General features: G+C 52.5%; 1 protein-coding gene across 1 annotated transcript; it reads right to left on the bottom strand.

Annotated features, from left to right (window-relative positions):
- Positions 1 to 523: 523 nt before the first annotated feature.
- LOC112921736 (uncharacterized) lies at positions 524 to 24,962 on the bottom strand. Its single transcript, XM_072735171.1, has 6 exons — positions 24,937 to 24,962; positions 18,531 to 19,148; positions 11,040 to 11,101; positions 9,873 to 9,936; positions 3,260 to 3,446; positions 524 to 2,077 (listed from the first exon to the last, which is right to left on the bottom strand). Exons 1-4 carry the CDS (start codon positions 24,960 to 24,962, stop codon positions 9,875 to 9,877), a joined length of 768 nt encoding a protein of 255 aa, XP_072591272.1. The 3' UTR covers positions 524 to 2,077; positions 3,260 to 3,446; positions 9,873 to 9,874.
- Positions 24,963 to 25,291: the final 329 nt, after the last annotated feature.

Raw genomic sequence — 25,291 nt, 5'->3', positions numbered from 1 at the left:
AAAAGGCAGCTCTTGGAAGGTAGAGGGGCACGATTTACTGGCAGTGAAACAGGGAAACCCTCCACCCTCACCCCCTCCCTGCTGAGGAGCTCAGACAAACGAATCAACTACTCTTCCACATGGTGAAATTGGAATAATGATAACCACTGAGGCAAGACCCAGAGATACTAAGCCTGACACTTAGTAGGCTTTTAATTAACCATAGTAACCACGACGATAATGCTATGTGGTTCTTAGGCCTGAAAATGGCCAATGGCAGAGTTTCTGGGATGTTTTTTCCTGCAACATCACCACTATCCTCTTGAAGCTCTTACCCTAATTTGGTTAATAGAAGTTAAGCCTATTATAATGAATAGCGTCTTTAAATTTTTCAGTAAGTATTCCATGAGCATGAAAAGAACATGTAACAGTACAGAAGAAGGCATCCATCCATCCCACTGCCCGGAGACAGCCTTCCAATACTTATTTCCAGAAACTCTTCATATATAAGCATACTTAGGAATGACTTCCAAATACACATAAATAAGATCATACTGTATTGCCAGTTCTGCAATTTATTCTCCTCACGCAACAATATATATTGGTCAACCTTCCATATCAGCTTATAGAGAGATCTACCACAGTAGATCTTAAAAACAAAATGTTCTGACAAACATCCTTGGACATATTTCTTTGGACATTTTTACATATATGACCAGAGAATAAATTCCTAGCAGTGCAATTTGTTTGTGACTAAGTATATGTCTTTTCCATCCTAATACCCACCACATTACAGAAAATACTGTACAATTTACATTCTCCAACCACAGTGTTTAAGAGTGTCTTAAAACAGACCGGTGATGGTAGAGAAAGGCACCAAACTATCCAGCTGTGTCAGATCCAGGCTATGGAGGCGACTCAGGAGCCTCTGAGAATGGGTCTGTTGTCCCAAGGGCAGTGGCCAGGGGTTTCCTCCTCCTGTCTAGGGTTGTGCATGCTGGTGGCCCGGGGTACCCTGAGTCAGAGGAGAGTGGGGCTCACAAGGGTGCTGGGAGCAGAGGGCGGGCCAGCATGGCTAGAGTCCCGCCTGAATGGTTTCCTGTGGCCATTGTCTCTGCCCTGCCTGGTCTCCTTGGGGGTAGTTTATTTAGGGGCCATGGAGAGGGGGCTGGGGAGTAGGCAGAGGAGGGTGCAGTCCTCACCAAAGGAACCCAGGAATGTGTCACAGAAGGGAGAGAAAGAGGAAGGGGGGGGGGAATCCCATCCCTGGGAGAGACGGGACGTCAAGAACCCCTGACTAATGAATAGTGAGTTTGCCCTTGAACCTCACTGGGCTTCGCCATTCTCAGGCACAGAACAAGAGCCGAGACACGTCTGAGCCCAGCTGCACGGGGACGGCGGCGGTTCATCTCAGACACTTTGACAGGCTGGGTCTTTTCCCTGCATAGCTCAGATCTGCCTCCCGGCTCCCGTGGCAACAGCACAGCGGCATGGCTCCCAGGTCCAGGCCCTGCCTGCTGTGAGCAGGAGGAGGGAGGAAGAGGAGCACCAAGTGGAGGACAGCTGGGGAGAGGGAGTCGTTAACTCCTAGAAGGCTGGAGCCCCTTGCTTTAGCAACCTCCCAGTGTGCTGCCCTCACTCCTCTGGGTCAGAAATACAGATGGCTGAGAGCTCCAGTTTGCTGGAAGCCTGGTCAGAGTACCTCAAACCTGGAAGAGGCACACAGTGTGACAAGGGCAGAAATGGTAGCCCACAGGCCAAAGGCCAAGGCCCCCCCGCTGCATGGTGGTCGGGGCATGTCTTCCCAGGTCCTTTGCCAAGTCCCAGATGGGCAGGGATGGAAGCGGAGCTTGCACCTCTGCCCATAGCCGCCTCCTCTATCCGGCCCGACTGTCGCAGCCTCAAGACGCTGGCTTCAGATGACATCTTCCCTTTCTGCTCGGCTTTTCCCCTTTCCCCTGCTGATGACCTCCAGGGTCCTGGAGTGGCGTGGCTCTGAATTCCAGTCCTGTGACCTTGGCAAGACCCACCATTCCTCTCGGTCTCCATCTTCAGAGAAGCTGAAAAGAGGTTGTCCCATCACACTTCACAGAACAATCTAAAGATAAGAGAATAATATGTGAGAAAGGAGCTTTACCCTCTGGGGAGGAAGGTGTCCTATAAATCTCATTCAGGTATTATTAGGGCTGAAAGTAGGTATTTCTGCTCCCTGGGGATGGGGGGAGGAACTCCCCCAAGGTTTTTCCAGAACCTCTCCAGCACAGCAGGCCTGAAACTCCAAGGCAAGAGGTCAAGAAGGACAAGGGTTTCTGTCTATGGCCTCTGGAACTCCTGGCTCCAGCTGGTACTAGGTGGTAAAAGAGAGTGACCACATAATTTCAAGGTGTTTTACTTGTATTCTTTCTAGGCCTCACTGCAACTTGATGAAAAAGGTGTGGTTGTTCTCATTTTAAAAATAAGGAAACAGGCTCAGTGAGGTAAAGGGCTGGCCCAAGGTCACACTGGCCATAAAAGGCCCTGGGCCCACATTCACCTGACTCCATGGCCCACATCATGGCAGAGCCACCTGCCTGGGGGGTGCCAGGAAGAAGGGTGGGCCACGGAGAAGCAGCTCTTCTCTCATGCACAGCTTCTGGGGGCTTAGAGCTTCCGAGTCTAAAGGCCTTGGCAAAGGGAAGTAGGATGGGGCAAGCCCCAAGGAGAACACTGAAAAGCCACCCTGAGGGCCAGCCAGTGGCAAACAGAACCACCAGGGCAAACACTTGTCAGAGAAAAGAGAAACAGAAGAGAAGGCTCCAGATCAGAGGCTGGGAGCAATCTCAGCTAAGATGCACTCTCAGGCCCAAGTCTTGCTCCAGGGCAGGTCACTCCCAGCTTCATGTCGCTCGCCCACACTGAGCTAGGTTTTCATTTCTGTAGCCTCTGGGTTGAAGGTATGTCCCTGCATCTCAGGGCAACTGGAAGGGAACCAAATGGGGTGGGCTTCCTGTGAACAAGGGCGGGGGGGAGAGTATGGCCACTGGTGAGTAACAGGAGAAAAAAGGCAGGAAGGACTTCCAGATTATAAACCATCACAGCTAGGGGTGCCTGGGTGGCTCAGTGGGTTAAGCATCTGCCTTGGGCTCAGGTTGCGATCTCAGAGTCCTGGGTTCGAGCCTCACGTCAGGCTCCTTGCTAGGTGGAGAATCTGCTTCTCCCTCTTTGTGATCTCTCTTGCTCTCACTCTCTCTCAAATAAATAAAATTAAATTAAAAAATGTCACAGCTAAAAGGCAAGGCACCTTTGAAGCCATTCTATCCAATGCTCCTTTTCCTGGTGCAGAACGGGAGCTGGCTCACCGAAGGCTATTCAGCAGGAAGATGGGCTGGAGGCCAAGTCTCTGACTTCCAGGTGAGTATGGCTGTGTCTTCCTATGCCCTCATTACTCTACCAGGCCATCTTGGGTCACTTTGGGCAAGGATTTCACCCTATAAGGCAAAAAGAAGGACCAGGTAAAAGGAGCTACTGTTGGCACAGCACACTATAGGTCAGGGGTGGCTTCAGGAAGCCTTGAGGCCAGAAGCCTTCATGAATGAGAGAACACTGCTCCGTAGCACTATCACCACCACCACATTCCCAGCGCTCCACAGCCAGATGGCAGCAGCCATGAACCTCCCTGGCTAATGATGAAACAGGTGTGGGGAAGTGGATCAGGATGCAGACAGGCCCCTAATCCTGACCCATGATGCTTCTGAGAGGCAGAGACAGGAAGGAGCAGCAGCTTCAAGGGATGTAAGGAGGGTGAGAGCCACCACAAGCTGGTTCCCCCAAAGCCTGGTGAAGAGCTGACAAGCAGGGCAGGGCCTGCAGCTGGGAAGGACCTCAGCTCACTCCCCTTTGTTGCTGGGGCCTCTGCCAGGTGGGGCATGGTGTCCCCATGCCAGGCACACCTAACTTGCTCCGAATGCAAAGGAGACCCCAGGATCCCCCATCCTACAACCTTGTCAGGAACCGCCCTCGAGGGAAGTCTGCATGCTTGCTGATGAACACACACGTGATGGGGCAGAGAGAAGAAAGACACAAAGACAAATGCACTTACTCCAGGCCAGCTGTGCCCTCCTCCCTGGGCTGGCGATTTGGGCCAGCTGTCATTCCGACTGGCTGGTGCCCGTGGTTAAATATTCTGGGTATCATCACTGTCCTCATCCCACAACCCAGCCGTATTACCTGACCTTGAGAAGCTTTCATGCCTGCCCTATACCTAAGGGTGAAAGAGGGAAGGAAAATGAACCCTATTTAGTGTTTCCCATGTATTTAACACTCCTCACAACTCATAGCTAGGGATGATTCCTCCCATTTTACAGACAAGGGATGAGAGACTCCAAGAGTCAGCGGGGAGTTGCTGCATGGTGATGCCTGAAGCAGAGCTCCAATTATGGCATTTCCTCATCTGTCCCCCCTCCCTCTCTGGCTAAAGTCAGGCTGGGGTCACCCTGGCCTGGTGTGCCAGGAGCCTCCAAACCAGTTGGGTTCGTGCTCAGCATCCCTGCCTCAATTTCCTACCTCCCCAGGGTTCTCAGGGCTGCTCAGCCTAAGCTGGTGAGCAGGGGAGGCATACTGCCCGGCATATTTGATTAGTTTCAGAACAAATGCCTATCTTCTGACCAGCCCCGACTGGTTGTCTGTGGGGAAGGAATCTCTACCACTCACAGATGTCTGTTTCTACCTGGAAAAGGAAGCCAGAGGACGCGGAGGCTGGGGTAAGGGAGGGGACAGCTACCAAACAATAAAACCCACCCCACGCAGGCACAGCCAGAGAGCCTCAGTCCTGGCAATCTTCCTCCTAAGGAACAAAGGTGACACTGGCCTCCTGCAGGGCGTATGCCCAGGCCATCTATCGGGCACCACTCCTGCTGGGGCCAGCCTCAGGAGGGGGAGCCGCGCCTGGAATGTGATTCCCTGGCTTTGCGTGACGCTCGGTTAGTGGAGTGCGACTCCCAAGATCCCCTGTCACCTCCTAAAGCCTCTGCCAGCCCGCCCCCCACCACCACGCTGATCACCAGATTAAGGAGCTCAGGGCTACAGCTGAGGCAGCTAAAACCAGGAGGGGAGGGGCCGGGAGGGCAGCAGGCAGCCTCCCAAGGCCCTGCCTGCCCTCTCTCCCCCACTCCTACTGTGGGCTCTATTCTCTGTTCCTGCCACGAGCTTTAATCTCTGTACTCTTCCTCACTGAGCTCCTGCATCCCCTGCCCCCACTCCAGAGATGCCCAGCTGGAGTTTGGAGCCACTCTGGAGACAGGGAGAAGAGTAGGACAAGAGAGGTAGAGGGAACAGCAGTGAGTGGACCTGGCGGTGGGGATGGGCGGGAGCTTCACATGAGGGAAGGAAGGTGAGCTCTGGAAGGCAGGCCCAGGGCCTCCCTGCCTGGACACGTGCCACCTGGGGTAATCCCAGAGGCTCCCTATGGGACCCTGGCTGCCAGACTCCAGAGCATCCCACACACCTGAGGAGGGAGCAAGAGGGATGGCCAGAGGTGGGGGAGGCTGGCAAAGGACTAGAGAAGGAATCTGGACATTGAAAGTTTTTTCCCCATTTCCTGAACCAGAGTCATCCCAAGTCATTTAAATCACAAACACAGAAGTTCCCTCCTGTACTATGGCTTTCACCAGATTTGAAAGAAATGAGATGGGGATAGATAGATAAATAAATAAATAAATAAATAAATAAATAAATAAATAAATATTAAAAAAAATAAAAAGAAAGGAGATGGGATGGATCCATCCACGATAAAGACCTCACAAGAAGCAACTGGAGGGGGGCAGCCAGGGTGGCTCAGTGATTTAGCGCCACCTTCAGTCCAGGTCCTGATCCTGGAGACCAGGGATTGAGTCCCACATTGGGCTCCCTGCATGGAGCCTGCTTCTCCCCCTGCCTGTGTCTCTCATGAATAAATAAAATCTTAAAAAAAAAAAAAAAAAGAAGAAGAAGAAGAAGAAGAAGGAACTGGGAGGTTTTGGCACAGGGCTTTTTAGACAGTGAGCACCCCAGGCTTGCACTTTCAATCACCCATAAGCAGTGTTGAGAGGGCCGGGCGAGGGAAAGGCCAGGGAGGGCCTGAGAGCCAGAACCCCTGGTCACTGGATCCTGAGACCCCTGTACCAGGACAAGAGGGGCATACCCCAGGTCCCCCTCTATCCCACAGTGTTACTGTGAGGAGCTGTGGGGAGGTGGAGATTCTGAAGGCAGGATCCAGAGAGTTGTCTGAAGGCACAGTTCAGCAGGCATCCAGCCCTTTCTCAGCCCTGTCCCCCATGCCAGGGCCTGCAGGGGGCGACCAGGACACACCCAGCGTCCTGGCCAGCCACTGCTCTTGCTCCAGCTTCTTCTTTGCGGCCACTGCCAAGCTTCCTTCTGCTGGGCAGGGGCAGGAGGAGGATGGCTTGGGTTGCTAACAGGGGGTCTGTGAGGGCCTGGGAGGAGACACTGTGCCCGCTACTGATCCCCTACCCATTCCAAAAACAGAGGCCCACACTCTGTCAACGGGAATGAAATCCTTCCCACTATACCCTTCTTTGCCCCTGGCCAGAATTCACCGGTCTGGTTCTTGTTCTTGTACTAAATCAGCGAGTGCTAAATCAACACAGCTCTGAAATGATCACCATCACAGCCCTTCTGAGCTAGAAGGAACCAAGAGACTCCTGAAGTTCAACTCACTTATTTTGCCAATAAGAACACCAAGATTCAGGGCATAGGGGAGAACTGGGGTGCCAGAGGTCACACAACAGGCCAGTGGCAAGGACATGCCTCATGGCCTGTCTACTAGACCCCTCTCCTGTTCAGTGCCTGAAAGAGGGCTTCTCCGCCATATCCCAAATAAGATCCTGGCCCAAACGTGGGCGGTGGGGGTCTGGGGCCAAGGGAGGCCATAATGCGATAAGCAGACTGGCCATCTGGCTTGGGGACGGAGGAGAGCCCAGACTGGCCGCTTCTGCTGCCCGTCCCGGGGGGCCCTATGTCACGAGAGACAGACTGCCAGATGGACAGGCACTGGCCTGGGTCTGGGCAGAAGCCAGTGAGTTCCCTGTAGTCAGGGCTAACCAACTTTCAGACACTGTGGGGTAAGAATGGAGGGGGCATGGGGAGCAAGGCCAGGCCCCCCCCCCCAAAGGGCCGAGAGACAGAAAAGCAGGATGAGGAAGCCGGGATTCCCAGCCAGGCTCAGAGCCTGGCTCCCCAGGTAGGCCCAGCCTAGCTCAGCCCCACAGTGGCAAACAGGTCCCCCTCCCGGGGAAAGGCAAACACATCTCCCCTGGCACCTTCTCAGACATGCATGCAAAACTAATTAACATGGGGAGACATGCGAGCAGCCGGCCAGCTCCACACCCTTGAGTCCACGCAAACAAGGCAAGCCCTTGTCCGGGGGACGTGCACAAAGCTTTGTTGCTAATTTAGGCATCTGTCTCTGTCTGGCCTGGTCCTCCTGCCTGCGCTGGGGTTTTTCCCAGCCCCTTGGACAATGCTGGGAACAGGCCCGCCGATCCCTTATTCAAATCACACCCAGGACAATGAGTTCATTGTGCCGGCCACAGAAAAGGGGATGCTGGGGTGGGGTGGGGGGTGTAACGGGGCATCGGTAAAGGAGAAGGATGCGGGGGGGGGGGGGGGGGGGGGGGGGGGGGGTGAAGAAAACGGGAACCCAGGCAAGTGTTTACTAACACAGCCCCTGCAGCTGCTTGGGCCCCTCTCCCCTCCCCCTGCCTGGCTGGCAGCTGGGGAGAAGTCCCGGGACTCTGAGGTGGGGGGCCCCCCCGCCGAGTGGTTGAGGGGCCAGCAGTCAGCAACGTCTGGCTCAGACCTCCACCTTCCACAGTCTACAGCTACCCCTGCATGTCCATGGCCACACACGGTTTTTTAGACTGGTTTGGGGGTTCTTTTCATCTCTTACTGCAGACCGAGCAGCATACTGTCCGGATCCTGGCTGTAGAGGAGACAGGGCTGGGGGGAGAGGTGCTGGCGGCTGTGCAGGGTGGGGACCTGCTGTCTCGGCCATTGTCTTCAGGCAACGTTTCATTTTCTCCTCCTTCCCAGCTAATAAATTAGAGAGGAGACCGTGAGCTGCGAAGGGACAGGCTCCCCACGGACGGCGGGCAGGCGGGCAAGTCTGTGAGCTCATGGCAGATGGGGCTCACCCAGCCTGGCGGCTGCTCATACCACACCTGGTCAGACACTCACATGCAGCCCCCTTCCATGACCACCATTAAGAAAACCACATACACACATGCACGTACACATGCACGCATGAGATACACATGCACACGTGTGTGTACATACACACACACATCTATATAAACCCCCCAAGATTCCTGAGGGGGTAGATCTGGAGCTTTGAAATGCCCTCCCTCCTACCAACAACCCTCCGTTCCTTGTTGCGCTGAGCGGCCCAGACAGGCTGATGTAAACAGACACACACAGCCTGACACTGACACGCAGACACAAAAAGAAACACACACACCCAGAGGCAGCCCCAGACACACACACTGACAATAGTGTAATGAATGCGGGACGGGAGTGCATTCACTCAAAAGCCCACAGCGCTGCTCGCCCAGCACCAGGGTGGCTGAAAGGTTACAGAGAGGCTGCAAGCTAGCTCCTACCGACCTCCTCCCTCGCTCCAACTCCCAGGATCACTGGCTGCCTGGGAGGGGAAGTAAAATACCAACCCAGGCATCCAGATGAAAGCCAAGGCCTCTTGAGACAGAAAAGTTTGAAACCGGTCTCAGCTCTTCATCAGGGGTGGGTGGCTGAACTGCCCTGAAGAATTTTTTTCTTTAATTCTGAAACATAGGTGTTTAGAGTCATATTAATTATCCTGCATTTCAAGCTGGTGTGTTAAAGCTGGGGCACACCGAAGCCTTGCTGGCATCTTTTTCCCAAACAGGAGCATCCACAGGTTGGGGTGATTCCTTCCTTCAGTTAAAATAGTTGTAAGCGGGGTGCATAGATAAAGATGAACACAAATGCTTTACAACTCAGAGACCCTTTAAAACCAGTGCTGCTGCTTCTTTTTTTATTAATGAGAATCACAGAGAGAGGCAGAGACACAGGCAGAGGGAGAAGCAGGCTCTCTGTGGTGAGCCCAATGCGGAACTCTATCCCAAAACCCCGGGATCACAACCTGAGCTGAAGGCAGACGCTCAATCACTGAGCCACCCAGGCGCCCCTAGACGTGATTCTAAGGATAAAGGAGAAGTGGTGGCTCCCTTTCGACTGGCCCAGAGGCATGGAAATGTAGTGAGTTGAACCATACAAAATTACTGATACTTGACTGTTTTAGATCTATAAAAAAGAAATTTCATTTGGATCAACCTAATAGGCAGCTGGTTCTAAGAACCATCAGGGTTTTTTTTTTTTTTTTTTTAATTTCCTCCCCATATTTTTTATTTCCTTCCCAAACTGGATTATTTTCTTTTTTCTTTTTCTTTTTCTTTTTCTTATTTATTTATTTATTTATTTATTTATTTATTTATTTATTTATTTATGACAGTCACACACACACACAGAGAGAGAGAGAGAGAGAGGCAGAGACACAGGCAGAGGGAGAAGCAGGCTCCATGCACCGGGAGCCTGACGTGGGATTTGATCCCGGGTCTCCAGGATCGCGCCCTGGGCCAAAGGCAGGCGCTAAACCGCTGTGCCACCCAGGGATCCCGGTTATTTTATTTCTGAAGATGAAAAAAACAATAGTAACCCAAGACCCAAATCAATCTCGGACCACCCATCTACAACCACATAACTGCCTTGTGTATAGAGCCCAGCTGGAGCAGCAACCGAAATGAACTGTGTGCCTGTGTGCACATGTGCACGCGTGTACACACACACACACAGCCTTTGGCCTGGGTCAGGCCAGGACTCACCTTCAGACTCTTCCACCAGGGCTCCTGCTTCTCTTTTCCCTGTCTTCTGATTCTGGAATGTGTCCTGGGGGAACAGAGGAACATGAAAGGAGAACACAATGGGAAATGGGAAACCGTACTTCTGATTTCTTCTCTAGAGGAGTGTTGGAGGCTAGCATGGGAGTCTAATTACACATTTAGTCCTGGAGGAAAGGTCAACCTCGAAGCTTCATCACAAAAGCATATGCTGTCAATTGGCTACTAAATTTAAACTCAAGGCCAGTCTCTGTGCATAAGATATTCATTTAAACTACCTCTAAAAGAGCTACATATGGGAAGCCAGAAGGCCACTGAGGCCACCCAGCATAGGAAAGGCCCACTCCTTGCCAGTATCTGATGTCCATTTGGTCGCTCACTGCATCTTCCTAGAAAATCACTCTTCTGAACTCCTCTGGATTCCCGGGGGAGGAAAGATCGAAGGTTTTGGAAGCAGAGTCAAGAACTGCTCTGAATCTCACTACCTGCTTCTTACTTGCCCATCGAGGAAAGCCTTCATGTACACTCATCCTGCCCACCAGCAGCTGAGAAAAGACACTTTTATGGAGTCTTCTAATGGCCAAGGACCTGGGGCTCTATTCAAAGACCTGGAGTCACCTTTCTATGCAGATGGTCCCTCCTACAACTTTGACAAGTACTTTAACCAAAAATACCATGTAAGAAAAAAAACTACCATGTAAGTTCTAGAGTTTCATCTTTCAGCACACACACACACACACACACACACACACACACTGAGTTCAACAAGAAAACAACTAAAGCAATAGTAATAATAAAATAAAACCTGTTTGGCCTTCCTGCTCCTGGGGGCAAGTGGCAGAATGGCAGAGCCTGCAGTCTAGGCTTAAGGACTGGTGGATTCATTTGCAGGGCGGGCCCAGCCTAGAGGCTACATGGACAACTCTTCCAAGCTCCAGATGTATTGAGGAGGCAGCCGGGTACCCATTATCGCCATATGCAGGCTTACCTGCCAACCACTGCACTCAGGATCCAGTTTGAGCAGAACCAGGAAAGAATTCTGGCTTGGATGCCCCAAACAGTATCTGATTTCTTCCAAGGAGAAGAAACCTCCTGTATGTGAATTCATCCAGATGTAATTTATTATTTGATTGCATTTAAGATGTTCCTTACCAATGTTACACAGAAATCTCAATAGGTTACTGCTATGCTGATTCCGAAGATCAAAGTTGTTCCTTAAATGAAGAAAAGGCAATTGAGATATCACAGTTCTATACAGAACCAATGGAATCTGGAATATTAAAGTTCTAACCTAGGCAAAATGGCAATTTAAGGTCACCATAGGCAAAGCATGAGATGGCCCCTGACCCTGCTCTCCCAGGCTCTTGGGCCATGGAGACGGGCAGAGAGGCCCAGAAGCTGCCAACTGGTGAGGACTGTCAGATCTCCAGTCCCTCTTAATCCAGCACCCCTATCCCCCAGCCTGGCCTTCCCATCCTGGATGGATAGATGAAATTCTGTATTATACAAGTTTGAAGTGCTGAGCAAGGGACTGTGGTTTGCTTCTCTACATCCCCAAGGCATTGCCCAGAGCCCGACACATAGTGTTTGGTCAATAAATGTTGAATGGATAAATGAAGGCAATAGAAAAAATATAGTCTGGCATGGGAAGATTTCCAATTCCTGAACTCCATGGCTCCCTTGTAAACTGACCTATGGTTCCATGGCATAGTCCTGGAGGTGCTGAAGTCCAGGCCAAGGGCCATCAGACGTGAGAAAGGCCAGAGTAGGTATATCTGCTCAGCTCAGGCTAGCCTGGCAGTCCTCCTACACCAATCTTGCACATGATGACAAGACCAACAACCCTTAGTCTGCCCTCCACCCCTATTATTCTCAGTCTCCACCATCTGACCTGCTCTTCTGTGCCCAGATTTCTGACCCAGTCCCACAGGAGTCTACCCTGCTGCTCCATTCCCACCTCCAAACTTTTGTGGGGGAGTCTCCCGCCCCCACTCAGCCTAGGAGACAGGTTTGGGCATGGTGAGCCTTCTCTGATAATTCCACTCCAAATGAATTCCTCCTAAGTCCCAAGTTCTGAGTCAAGTTATCACCTCTCAATTGTGTGCCTTATGAGACTAGATTCTGCTCTTGGGGGTCAGGGGTTCTCCTGGGCTTCTCTCTGCCCTGGAGCTTGGGGCTTATGCATGGTCGGTAAACACCATGACTTATTCTAGTGAGCAACAGAGAGCCGAGCCAATCCCTTGATGGCTGGTTTCCCTGCTTCTCCACTTGCTACTGATGTGCAGCCCACCAGTGAGATGGTCACCACAGCACAACTTTGCTGGCTCACGCATGCTCAGGCCACCCCTTCCCGCAGCACAAACACACCCATTCTACAACAGCAGCAGATGAGGACACAAACTGACATGTCTTGAGTGCCACAAGCTCAGTATTACTATCCTCAATTTCATAGATGAGAAAACTGGCTCAGAGAGAAGCAAAATAACATGTCCAAAAGGGTCTGAACTAGATAGACAAGCCGGATGCCCCCCTGGGCGGCATGCTCTGCTTCCCACCACCATGATCTTGAAGCCTGTGATCCGGTAACAGAAGATAGAACCATGGACTGACAACAACTGAACATGGAGTAAAGGAAGCCGCAGGCCCAACCCGAGCCCTTCTGCTCTATATCGCCCCTCTCCCTGGCACTCATCACAGAAATGGTATGCCCTTGGAGGCATCTCTCACCTCTCGCTTCCCATATCACCAAACTCAGGGGATAGGAAGAAGGTCCAGCATTCTCTGCTTAAGGACCAGATAAGACTGGACAGAGGACGTGGATCCCTTCCTCCTCCAGAAGACTCTGCTCCCTTGGGGGGATGTAACATTCCAGAAAGCAGAGGCTCAACCTTGCCCTGAGAGCGAAAAATGTCCTGGTGCCACGGTTGGACTGGCAGACTTTGGCCAACCCCTGATTTTATCAACTGAGGTACAGCGGGCTACAGTTCACACAGGAGAAAGCCAGGATCGGATTGGACACTTCTCACCCCTCCTAGTACCTCACCAAGGCTCCCCGGGGCCCTGCACTGAGCCTTCCTACCCCCTACCCTCTTCCTTCCTCCCCAGGCTCACTGTCAGCCCAAAGCAGGAGACACTACAGAGCCACCCTCTAGCCACCGAAAGCAGCTCATGTTATTCCCCAAAGCCCAGGCAGACTCCTTGGGAAATGAGGACCCACAGGGACTCAGACTACCACCTACTCAAGGGTTATAGCTCCTGAGGCATAGCCCATGCCATCATCCCATGACATCGGGCTTAGAGAAGAGCAGGCCCTCGGTTTCATTTACCACTCTTTCTGCTCCCTAAGAGACAGGCCTTAAAGAAGATAAAGTATGCAGAGCGTTAGCACAGAACTTGGCACAGTGTAAGTGCTCAATAAATGGTTCCTCTCACCATTATCATGACTCATTAGGATTTCCTGGCTGCCCATTCCTCACCTCCCAGGCTCATGCGAGGAGCTGTCTTTTCATAAACTCAAGGCTCACTGAGGCTGGGAGATCATTAATGGAGTTCAGGGTTTCTGGGGCAGAAAAGTAAAACTGTAAGAGGGGAAAGGGGGCTGGAAGCGAGGCTGGACCTACAGCCAGGAGTCCTCTGAGGTGAGAAGGCCCCTGTGCCCTCTGCCAGCAGGATGAGCCCAGAGCCTCCCCCAGAAAATCTCTCTGAAGACCCAAGGCTTGGCAGGGAGCCAGGGCAGGAGGCCTCTCAAAGAAGACGCTGGCTCTGAGCCAAGGCGCATCCCAGAAGCTTCAGCTCGCCTAGAGCAGCACAAGCTTCAGGGAGGAGGGGCAGCCAGGGGAGGGATAACAGAGAGCTCTGGGCTAAAGGGAACCTGCTCAGAGTGGGTTTGGGCATGAACTTGGGACACACAGTTTTCTTCCCATGCCCTATGGTTTCCACACACCTGGGGGACTATGAAATCACTGCAAGGACAGGGATGGGGCCTGAGGAGGTGATCCACCCCCAGGACAACCCTCCTGTCACCTACATCTGTGCCCATACAAACTCCATGGGGCACTGCTACACCTCCACCCAAAGACTTCTGGGGTTACCCACTGGCTCTGTTTCCCCCACCCTAGATTCTGAAAAACAGTGTTGCCTGAAGAGTCACACTTTCTACCTTCAAGGACTGTGGGGTAACCCCCATTTAAGGGGCTATACTGGACACCCCTAAAAGCCTCTTTAGACCTGAGCCTCTCTAGTGGCCTCTGGCCTGGCATTTCCATGGCCTTCTATACACAGAGCTCTCTGTGGCCAGGCAGCTTCCAGGGATAGATCAGGATTAGTTACTGAACGTTAGGGCTAGAAGAGGTCTTAATTTTCTAGTCTTGACCAATAAAATATGAGCAGCATGTATCCTTTTAAGTTTCTTAGAAGCCACATTAAAAAGGAAGAAGAAAAAAAAAAGAAAAAAAGGAAGAAGAAACAGGTAAAATTAATTTTCCTACTGTATTTTACTTAACCCAATACTATCATTTTGGCATGTTGCACTGACCGCCTCTCATGAGCTGAACATGAGATCAACATCCAGTGGTTAGCACACTGGACAGCACAGCACAACTCTTTACTCCAGCAACCTCCCCAACTTTCAGATGAGGACGTGGCCCAAGGATCTCTAAGGAGTGGGCAGCATGGTAGGAAGGGACGCCTCAAACTTCATCCCTACAGCTGGACCTGTCAGCCTGTCCTTTCAGCCTTCCAATTCATACTCACCTACGAGATAGATGAGTTTACAGTAAATCTATTTCAGGGAGCCCGCAACAGAAACCTGTTTAAAACAGACAACGTGGAGGGGAGAAGACATGGGTGTACTTGACATCACAAGCTCAGGAACAAAGACCAACAGAAGAGAACAGGAGGGAGGTTCTGTGTGACCTCTGCACTGGAGGCAGGTCTGGATGAGGCGCTCTGGGGTGTGCCACCCTCGATCAGGGCCACCCAGCCTCTTTGGGTTGCAAATACCCACGCTCCAGCATTGGGTCTGGTGAATTTTCTACCACGTCTCCCTGGAGGAACTACCCACAAAAGCTCCTCTCTGCTTTAGAAGGCAAGAACAAGTCGTGCATTTACCCCGTGCTTCTAGTCTTCTTACTCTGAGTCGCCATGCCAACACACAGTCATAATTACCGAGGAACGCGCCAATAGTGGCAGCATTGACAAAGACACTATATCAGGGCCTGTGAGCTAAGCAAGGTCAGGCTCCTCGCGGCCCCCCAGCTTCCTGCCCACTTCCTTTATTCCACTCTGATCCATCTCTTTCCCTTCATTCTTTCTCTCCCACCCAGATGGTCTCTTATTATATTTTCTCTGCAAAGAAAGGCACTACAGCTTAGTGTATAAAACACTTTTATAGCAATTAGGAGACAGGTTCTCCTTTGAGTCCCGATTTTAACTTGTGGGAAAAGTCGCTTTAACATCCAGGCCTCAGTTATTTTGCTGTGAATGGGGAGAGTATTTTGGACAGTGCCTATTCAGCAAGTGGGCGCCTGCATTTCATTCACCTACTAAATTCAGGCACTGCTGTGTGTCTAGTGGACTCTAAGATCTTCTTTATGAGCAGCACCAGAGGTACTAGAAGCTCAGAGAAACAAAAGAAGGTTCAGATCAGAGAAGGAGTTGGTTCTAATGCCCTGAGAACAGCAGGGCCTGTATCTCCCCCAGGAAGGGTGCAAATCTCAGAAAAGGGGCCAGGAACAGCTGAAGGGTGGGCTCTATCAGATTATAAAAAGATGAATGGGATGGATGAGAACTATCAGGCTAAGTGACAAGCATCCTGAGGCCCCCAGTGGGAACGAGGACATGCACCCATTTAAAATGAGAGGTCAAAAAAAGAAGGCAGACAGCTACCACCCGAGCCCTACACAAGAGCGCCCCAATTTCAGAACACCCAGTGCACCAACATCTGAACTTACAAAGGAGATAAATTGGAGGCTGATGATTAGCATCACAAAATGATTATTCCCTTTGTAAAAGGCTTCACTGCAGGACTGCTTTAAATAGTGCATTTAAACCATGATCTGATTTGCTAAATTCGATTTATACACATCTACTGCCTAAGCTGGCGTGTGGCTGTATTTACATGTCTTCCCTTGGCACAGAGGAGGGGAGAGGCCAGCCATTATTTGGGGCCTTTAATCCTTGTAGACAGTAACTAATCTGGGGAGCTGAACCCTGTTTTTCTTCCACAGCTGGGGCTTTTGCTGCAAACTGGCCTCAGCTCTCTACCCCACTTTGCCTAGCAAGAGCCAGCCCAAAGATGATGGTCAGGATTTGCTGCAGTGTTTCCGCCAATAGGGGCTCCTCACCAAGAAGGAGACCCCATCTCCATGCCTAAGCATGACAACTTTCTGGTACAAATTTCCAGAGAATCTGTCTGTGGGAGGCTCACTAAATTTATTTAGCACCTACAGTTATCATACCAGGGTTAAAGGCTACATTTTGGAAGCCATGGAAATTTACCAATCTGTATTAAGTTCTGGGGATCTGATGAGCTACATTCTGCTATTTGTGCTTAGGTCACAGGAACTAAACCCTGGGCTGACCCAGAAGGGCTGGCTCTCTACCCCAAGACAAAAGAATGTGTTCACCAGGTCTCATGGTGACTGTGTCAGCGTAATCAGGAAACCCTCCTTAGTTCCACTAAAAGGACTTGGAGGTCTCCTTGACAGCACAGTCCTTCAAGAGAGAAATAACTGCTTCCCACTAATGTGATAGGACAGTTAGGAGCCAGACCACTGCCAATATGGGGAAGTACCTAGCACATGCCATTTGCTAAAAGAAAGAGGTCTAAGGAATTTATGGGCTCAGAAATGCAACATTCAAAAAACTGAGTCCTTTCAAAAACCTCCTTAGAACCTCTCCTTCCACCACCACTGCCATATCCAAGAACTAGAGACGGAGACTTTGAGAACCACACGTACATTTATCAAATATTTGAGGACATCCCCAATGACGAGCCCAGCACAGCCCAGCACCAGGAATTGCAGGGCGAAGAGAGGAACGGGACAGCACTCAGGTCCGAAGAGTTTATAGTAGAGGATGGAGGGGTCACCAAACAGAACTAAACAGTCTCACTGTTGAGAAACCCACTAAAACCTGCTCACAAGAGGATGGGAAATTGGACTAAGAATCAACTGGACTGGATCCTACTTCTTACTCTTCTAGCCAACTTTATGACCTTGGGGAAAATCACTTAACTTCTCTGGGCCTGGTTCCTCCTCTGTGACACGAGCAGTTGACCTATATAATAACCAAGCTTTAAGTTTTCTATAAATCTTACAGGGGAAGAAATGTTCATAGCTCTAAAAACCCTCATGAGCTTTCTTCTTCTTCTTCTTAAGTTTTTTATAAATCTTACAGGGGAAGAAATGCTCATATCTCTAAAAACCCTCGTGAGCTTTCTTCTTCTTCTTCTTCTTCTTCTTCTTCTTCTTCTTCTTCTTCTTCTTCTTCTTCTAAAAACAAGGTTATAAATCCTCACGTTTTCTTTGTCATGGCTGCCAGGAGGCTCAGAACAACCACAATATTAGATACAACATTTATTTTAGGCCAGAAGATTGGGGGGAAGTGGGGTATGACAGGAGAGCTCTCATATGTGAGGTGGGGCTATGTGGAGATGGCAAGGGCTTGGATTCAGGACAGTCTTGGATGAGATCACAGTAGTGATGAATTTGTGTTTGTGTGTATATATGCATGGGCAGAGCCTGTGCTTAAGAACTTAGGCTTTGGGGCAGACAGCCCTGACCCCACCACATCCTAGCTACAGCCAACGTCACAAAGAGGGAATCACCACCACCCTACCTACCGCAGGGAGGCCTAAATACTTGTGAAGTGCCTCAGTACCCGGCAAGGCACGAGGCGAGACTCAGTAGACACAGACGGACAGAACCGGGGTTTCTTAGTCACCCTGCCCAAATGCGTATGCGTGGGACCTGTCTTAGGATAGCGGTGGATCAACTGGGGCAATTACAAAAAAACCCCAGCAAATCCGCTTAAATAATTCACCCGGTGGGAAGGGGTCCGCTGCTGAGCCACTGACTGCTCTGACCTTGGGTCGTGGCCCGTTGGGGGCCCGAGTTCCCGAGTTCCGAGCTTGGAGCTCCGAGGTGCTACCCCCGTCGCCCGCAGCCCCGCCAGGGAGGGAGCTGGCCGAGCCTGGGGCGGGGGGCGGGAGCCGGGGGCGTCCTCGGCCCCGAGCGCTGCAGACGCCGTCGGCGAGCTCGGGCAGGGCAGGGCAGGGCAGGGCAGGGCGGCCCGGCTCTGCTCGCCACCCGGGCCTCGCGGTGTCGGGGCGAGAGCGAGCGTCGGCCATGCGCCCGACTTTCCTCGGAAAGAATGGAAGAGCGCGAAGCACCCGCGGTTGGGGACCGCGACCCCGCGCCACCGCTCCGCCCTGCCCGACCCCGGGCCGCCGCGCAGGGCTCGGACCGCGCGCGTCCTTCCCGGCGGCTCCGGCGGGAGCGCACGCAGCGGCCCGGGGCGCACAGCCAGCCGCGACGGAGGGCCCGGCCCGCCGCCGTAGGGGCGCCCGAGCGCAGCGGCGGGGACCGGCGGGAGGGCGCGCTCCACGCGCGTTCCGCTTCCGTGGGCCGCGCCGCGACCTACCTCGTGCCCACGCAGCCATCTTGCGGCCGCTCCTCGCTCTCAAAATGGCCTCCCGGCCCCGCGGCGCCCTGCCCGCCTCCCCGCCTCCCCGCCGGGTCCGGGTCCGGGGTCCGGGGTCCGGGCTGCGCGCCCCCCGCGCCCGCGCTCCGAAGGCTGCGGGCCCCAGGCGGCGTCCCGGCGCCCCGGGCTCCCCGCAGCCGCGAGAGGCCTCCGCGCCACCCCGGGCGCCGGGCTCCGGTTCCCGCGGACACCGACGGGGAGAGCCCCGGTGTCCGGGAGGCCGCCCCGCGCCCGTGCTCCGCCGGCCTGGACCGCAGAGCACAGCGTGCCCGTGGACGTGCGTGGTTAGCGCCAGTCCCCGGCGTGGGCGTGGGCGTGGGCGTGTCGCGGAGGGACCCGGAGACGACGGCACCGGCTCCGGGCCCGGGCCGCGGTGGGGCTGCCTTTCTGGTGACCCAGGTAAAGACGCGCACGCTCCGCCGACCTAATCGCGGCGTCTCCCAGCCTCCGGGCTGCCGGCCCCCAAGCCCGCTCTGGGCGCCCCCGGGCAGCGGGCAGCGGGCAGCTCCCCTCCCACGCCCCGGCTCTGGCCACTCACCTTTCCAACCGCGCGCCCTCCTACGAACGGGTGCCAGGGTGAGTTCGTGCCCGAGAAGAGGGCGCCGAGGAGGGAGGCGACTGCGGGGGAGACGCTGTAAAACAGAAAGGAGACATCAGGCGCCCCCCACGCCCGCCTGGAAGAGCAATGCGGTCCCCTCGAAGGTGGGAGTGGGGCACACGCATCCTCCAGGTCACGACCGCAGCCCGGGGCGGCTGCTGGGCGCACCCCGCGCCTCAGTCACGTTCGCCCGGGGGCTCCGTCCTGGCCCTGAGCATCTTAGCCTCCAGCGGGCCAGGGACACCTCCGTGCACCTAAGGCTGAGCGCATCACGGAGAGCCGGCCAACAGCCGCCCCAGGACCACCCTGGCTTCCCCGACGGCGCTGCTGCTCGTGAGTCCTGAGCCTCGGAACCTGCCGGAACCGGACCCCCGGCCATTTACCGGGAGCCCAGCTGTTAGAAATCAGGAACCCGAGCTAACGTGGGCCTCCTGGCGGCGCCCACCTGGCCTGGCAAGCTAACCTGGATCCTGCTCCGTTCAAGTCTCTGACACTTGCAGGTGCACCTCCCCAGCCAGCTAACAGGGAACTTTACACCCGTCAGATCCTCCCTCCCAAAGGGGTGCTCCTTGGAGTCCTAATCTGTTTCCCAGTTCCTGGACTGATGGGTATGGTGGGCACTGGGGAAAGAAGGGAGCTGGTCAATTCTTCCATGAAACTCTGGCCATTTATTGGTGCTTTCTCTCTCTTTCAGCCAGTGGAGGTTTGAAGCTCATATCCAGATATTCCTATGCCCCCCTTGCCCCAAGCCTGGAGAAAGCTACCATTTGCCGAACACCCACTTTATGTCAGGCACTTTATTTGTATATTTTACTTAATTCTCACATGATCCCTGGAGGTGCAGTTACTTATGTTACCTCCATTTCATAGATGAGGGGAAACACAAATCTGGAGAGGTGAGATGATTTGTCAAGGATACACTGAGTGGTGATGGCAAAAGCATGCCCCTCCCCCCCAAAAAAACCCTGCCTCACAAGAGTGGGTGTCCTCCTCCACCCTCCAGCTGCTGCCCTTCTGCAATTTGGATTGTTGGTTTAATAACCCAGTCTAGGATTGTCCCAGGTCTTCCACTCTAGTGCCTCGGCTCAGGAATTGTCACCCCTAGGGACAAAAAAAGGCCACAGGCCAGTCCCCCTGCTCACCCCGTGACCAGTGAATGAGGAATTCCTGCAGCCTCTCTGGGCACCCCAGAGGCATTTCCATCCTTCTCTAGCCTGGATCCAGAACCTTGGGGGAATCTGGCAAAGCCTCATGCTGGCCAACAATCCACTCCTGAGTTTTAAAATCCCAGTCTACACAGTCAAAGAATTGGGTGACCTGCATTATTACCAGGATAATTCATGCAGGAGAAAATGAGATGAAGGGGCAGGCTGGCATGATATTTTTACGCACAACCCCAATGAGGACTCGAGGGGATTCAGGAACTAAAAAGAGGATCATTGCAAGGAAATGCCCCTTTCTCTGGTTTCCCGAAAAAGATTTCATCCCAAGTGATAATCAGACAGAAAGCCACGTAACTCCCTCAACCTCCAAAGCTGAAAGGCGCTTTTTCTTTAAATGACGCTAATGTGACGTTAATGTTTCTTTTTTTTTTTTCAATGAAACCTCCTTAAAAGACAATATCCATTAAAAAAAATTGTGCCCATTGGGCCTGATAAATTTTAAGAAAACACAAATTTGGTCTTTTTCAGAAGAGAACCAGGGAAACAGCCCCACCCCCAGACTGCCCAGGGTGACAAAGATGGCAGCTGAAGGTTTAGATGGGGTGGGTACAATCGGACTTGGGAGCTGCCAGGAATGGGGGTAATGGAGGGCACGAGGTCTGCAGCCACACTCTCCAGAGGGCAGAGGAGGAGAGGTCCCTTTCAAAACGAATCCAAATCAATGATGTGAGACCAGCCTAGCCAGGAGGAATCCCTGCCCAACTGGCAGTGCATCTCCACCCTAACAAGACAGAGAAAACTCCAGAAATGCCACCCTGTGCATTCCTGCGACAGACAAAGCCCCAGGATTTGGCCAGAGACAGAGAGCAGCTCCACTCACAGCACACCCTAATTCATGGTGTGTGTGTGTGTGTATGTGTGTGTAACACTAGGTTGCAAGCTGATGGGGTGGGGGACGGGTGAGGCTGACCACTGAGGGGTTGGAGTGCCTGTACAGATGGAAGCTGAAAGGAAGTTCTAATTAGCACAAAGCCGGCACCTTCCATTAATAGCTCTCCGTAGGCTCCTGGATGCCGCTGAAGAGAGGCAAGTTGGAATGTGTGAGGCTCACCTGTCCCCGGCTCATTAACAAACCTTGGGTGAGAACAGGGCTGTCCTGGCAGAAGACCAGCCCAAATCAGCTCCACCCTCCACCTCCCACCCCCCAAAAAATATAATTACAGGTCTGACTTCTGGGCCCATCCGAGGGAACAGTGTTAACGCCCAGGTTCAATGTGACCCTAAACATGGAATCTCCAGACATACACTCTGCCAGGCCTCTGAGGACAGTGCTCCCTCCAGACTTGAAATAAAACCTTAAAAAAGAGTCCTAGCATACATTTCCATGTCTGTGAAACTCTAGACATGTCAAACTAATCCAGGTAAGAGACATCAGAAGGGAGGTGAGCAGGGTTTGATTGAGAAGGGGCAGGAGGGAAGCTTTTGGAAGGGAGGGAGATGCTGTCTGTCTGAGCGTTGGCTACATGGGTGTAACTGCACTTGTCAGAACCCAAACAACTACACACCTATGATCTATTTCTATATGTAAATCATACTTTGAATAATACATATGCAGATGTATTACATATTGCGGCTTCTATCACACAAATATACATACAAAGGTCTCAGCCCCTCACTGATTTCTCCATAGCCGGTGATCTCCCCATGTGAAGGTTCACACCCTTTTCAAGGGTCACAGTGGAGAAAGGGGCCAGAGCAGATGGGGAAATGGGCTGTGCACATCTCACAAACACATGGCCTCGGCTGGCCGGGTAGGGAGAAGGAATGTCTGAATTGAATCAATTAGCTGCAGAAAACTTCAGAAAAGAAGTAAGGCCCTTCATAAAAACAAAGCCCACTCCTTAATCCCCAAAGGCAATCCTCTCCCCCATTCCCATGGCTATTCCTCAGTAAACAAAGAAATCCCTCCTTCCACATCCACACCTCAATATTCATTATGAGCTGACGTTAGAGGCTGCATTCCAGCCTCCCAGAGCGCCCTAATGACTGGAAACCTAAGTAAGGGCAGACGACTTGCAGGGCTTTCCTTCGGTGTCTCTCCACCTCTCCATGCCTCTCCCCTTCCCAAAGCAGTCTGTTCTTTCTTCCTTCCTCTCTCTCTCCCTCTTTCTCTCCTTTTCTTCAAATTAGCGAATAAGGAAAGCAAGGCAAGCAAATCAAGGCAGAAACATCACTAACTCTACTTTGTTCATTTATTTTGACAAGTGCAGTTTAATTTTAATTATTTATGATAATACTTCATAGTAGAAGAGTAAATGTGCTGGGGTATATTTGGTAACATTAATGAAGTCTGCCTAATAGGAACCTTCACTTCAGCACCCCGCCTGGAGAGCTGCCTGCTGGAGAAGTAGGGTGAGGCCACTGGCCTGTGGTAGGGTTTGCAATTTTTTTGTGGGGGTGGGGGACTTAATGGGTTTGAGGATTAGCAAAGGGAAAATTAACCTGATTCTAGAGAAGAGGCAAATACGCAAGCCCATAATCGTGTGTCGATGTGGATTGTGTGTATTTAAACACCGAGAGAGCACACTTTGTGATAAGGAGGCCCAGGCGTGCACACATGCCACATGCATATTTACACATGAATCTCAAATGTGCAAATCAGCAGAGGCCTAAAGAAATTAGGCTCTGGGCAATTAAAAATTGAAATAAAAAATGGAAAATGTGATACACAGAGTTCTATATCTCTTCAAAGTACCTTTCTCCTACTTATGTGCCTCAAGTGGGCAAACATGGTGAAAAATGTGGAGGATCATAAAAAGGTAGGGGGTTTCTTTAGCTGATTACTTAGAAATGCTCCCTTCAACACACAATGAACCATGAAAAACGGGTCTCAGTCAATGCAACGTCATTTTAAATGGGACTGATATTTTTTTTATAGCTCCCACTCAACCCTGCCACCATCCTTAACATAACTGATGGTCATATAAGTAAGTGATTTGATAACGCAGACCTTATATACAAGAATACATATACTATATACAGAAACATGTAATCACTTGCCCCCAACACATAGATATTTGGTATACCTCGATACACACTCCAAAGTATTTACACGAGTATTTCCTACAATAATGATAGACTTGTCATGATACAATTAATGCTTAATTTTTAAATGTAGAGAAATAGCTGACCCTTGCTCTTAAAATGAAAAAAAAAAGAACCTCAAGGCCTCCCTGCTCCTCATCTCTACCTTGTTGCCAATGCCCAGGGTGATTTAGGAACATTTTGGGAGATAGGAGAGGGTTATCTTGAGACCAACTGCACTATTAGCTAGCCGATTACTGGATGATTCCAGTGGGGGAAAAGCAAGGTCACTTCACAACTAGAGTGTGTCAAAGGCTCAGAGAAGAGGGCTCCTTTCTAGACACCACCATGTGTGTGTGAGAGAGACAGCGTTAGGAGAACCTGCCTGCACCCATGAAGTCCCTTGGAACAACTCCCTACCCTCCAAGTGGTGGAATGTGTTGGCCATTAGGAAGGGATCATCAGCTGGAGGCACCTGGCTCCCAGCTTTCTCGAATGGCCCCAAGCTCCTCAAGCCTTTCCCCTTAAAGCTGTGGCCTGGCTCTGGCGTGGGAAAGGCAGTTTGGAGCTTTTCACAAATCCAGTATCCCCTTGAACCAAAACCAATTAGCCTGGCCCAAGGTCCTGTCATTGAGGCCCTGGCCCTCTTTTCAAACCCCTGCGGCTCAATTGCGGTGAGGGGCCGGCCAGTGAATGCAGGGACCACTTTAAGTGGTGCTTAAGCCGGACCGGCCTGGAAGGAAGGAGCCAGTGCTATAGGAGTGGCAGCGGCCCATTCTCAGAGCCGATGACCAAGGTTTTGTTCCAGCCACAGCCCCCACCCTGGCTCTATTTTTAAGCACCCTCCTCTTCTCTCCATTCCCAGCTGCCTGGAAGAGCGATGCAAAAGCTGGCTCTTGGAAGCCATGAGACACCTAAAGTTGGCTGTCCCCAGACAGAAAGGACATCCTCAAGTTCTGAGTTCTGTCCTGGATAGTCTTGCCTCCCCTGCTTAGGGAGAAGGTGCCCTAACCTTGATAGAGCACCCAGTGTGTACTGGATGCATTCCATGAGGACAGCCTGCACACCAACCCATCTCACAGAGGAGAAAACTAAGACTCACAGAGGGGAAGTGCTGTGAACCCAAATCACAGCACTGGAAAGCAAGCCAATTTGGGGGAAAGCTGTGAGAGCTCCTGAACACCACTGTCTTAGGAAGAGAGAGAGAGAGGAGGTTGAGAGATAGACCAAGATGGGCCTCTGGGCCAAGAGGAGAAAGAGGGGAGAACCACCTCGGAGTAATGGGGAAGTCTGGCAGGTGCCCCTCGGCACAAGCTGGGAGCTCTCCCAAGGCCCTGCCCACGGCCTCCCTTCTGACCCCCCAGCCCGACCCAATCTCCACTGACCCCAGGCAGAACGGGGTGGGCGTGGGCAGGTGCCACGGCCTTCCTCCTCCCGTCTCCTCCTCTCCTCCCCACCCGTCCAGGCGCAGGGAAGACGCGCCCTCTGCGAAGGGCGGCACTGCCAGGGCGCCCTGGCCGTCGCCATGGTGACGCTCATCCCACCCTAGGCCGGAGCTGATTGGTCACTCTCTCCAGGCTGGCGCGGGTGGGGGGACCGCGGGGGCTAAAGTCAAGGCGGGATGGGGGACAGAGACACCTCGACACGCGCGCGCGCGAGCGATGCCAACGGGGGAACGAAGGCTATTAAAATGGCGCCGCGGCCTCCAAGGGGCGGCCGCCGTGGGAGCGCAGACCCGGGCTGGAGCCATCCGGCCGGCTCTCCGGCCCGCGCCGCGCCGCCCGGGTCCCCGAGGGCGCACCGACCGCGCCGGGCCGCCCCCTCCCCGCCTCCACGGCCCCGGGCGCGCAGGCCGG

This window comes from Vulpes vulpes, chromosome 14 (assembly GCF_048418805.1).
Source record: "Vulpes vulpes isolate BD-2025 chromosome 14, VulVul3, whole genome shotgun sequence".
NCBI lineage: Eukaryota > Metazoa > Chordata > Mammalia > Carnivora > Canidae > Vulpes > Vulpes vulpes.
Note: the sequence above shows the minus strand (reverse complement) of the source record. Positions and strands in the feature narration are given on the sequence as shown.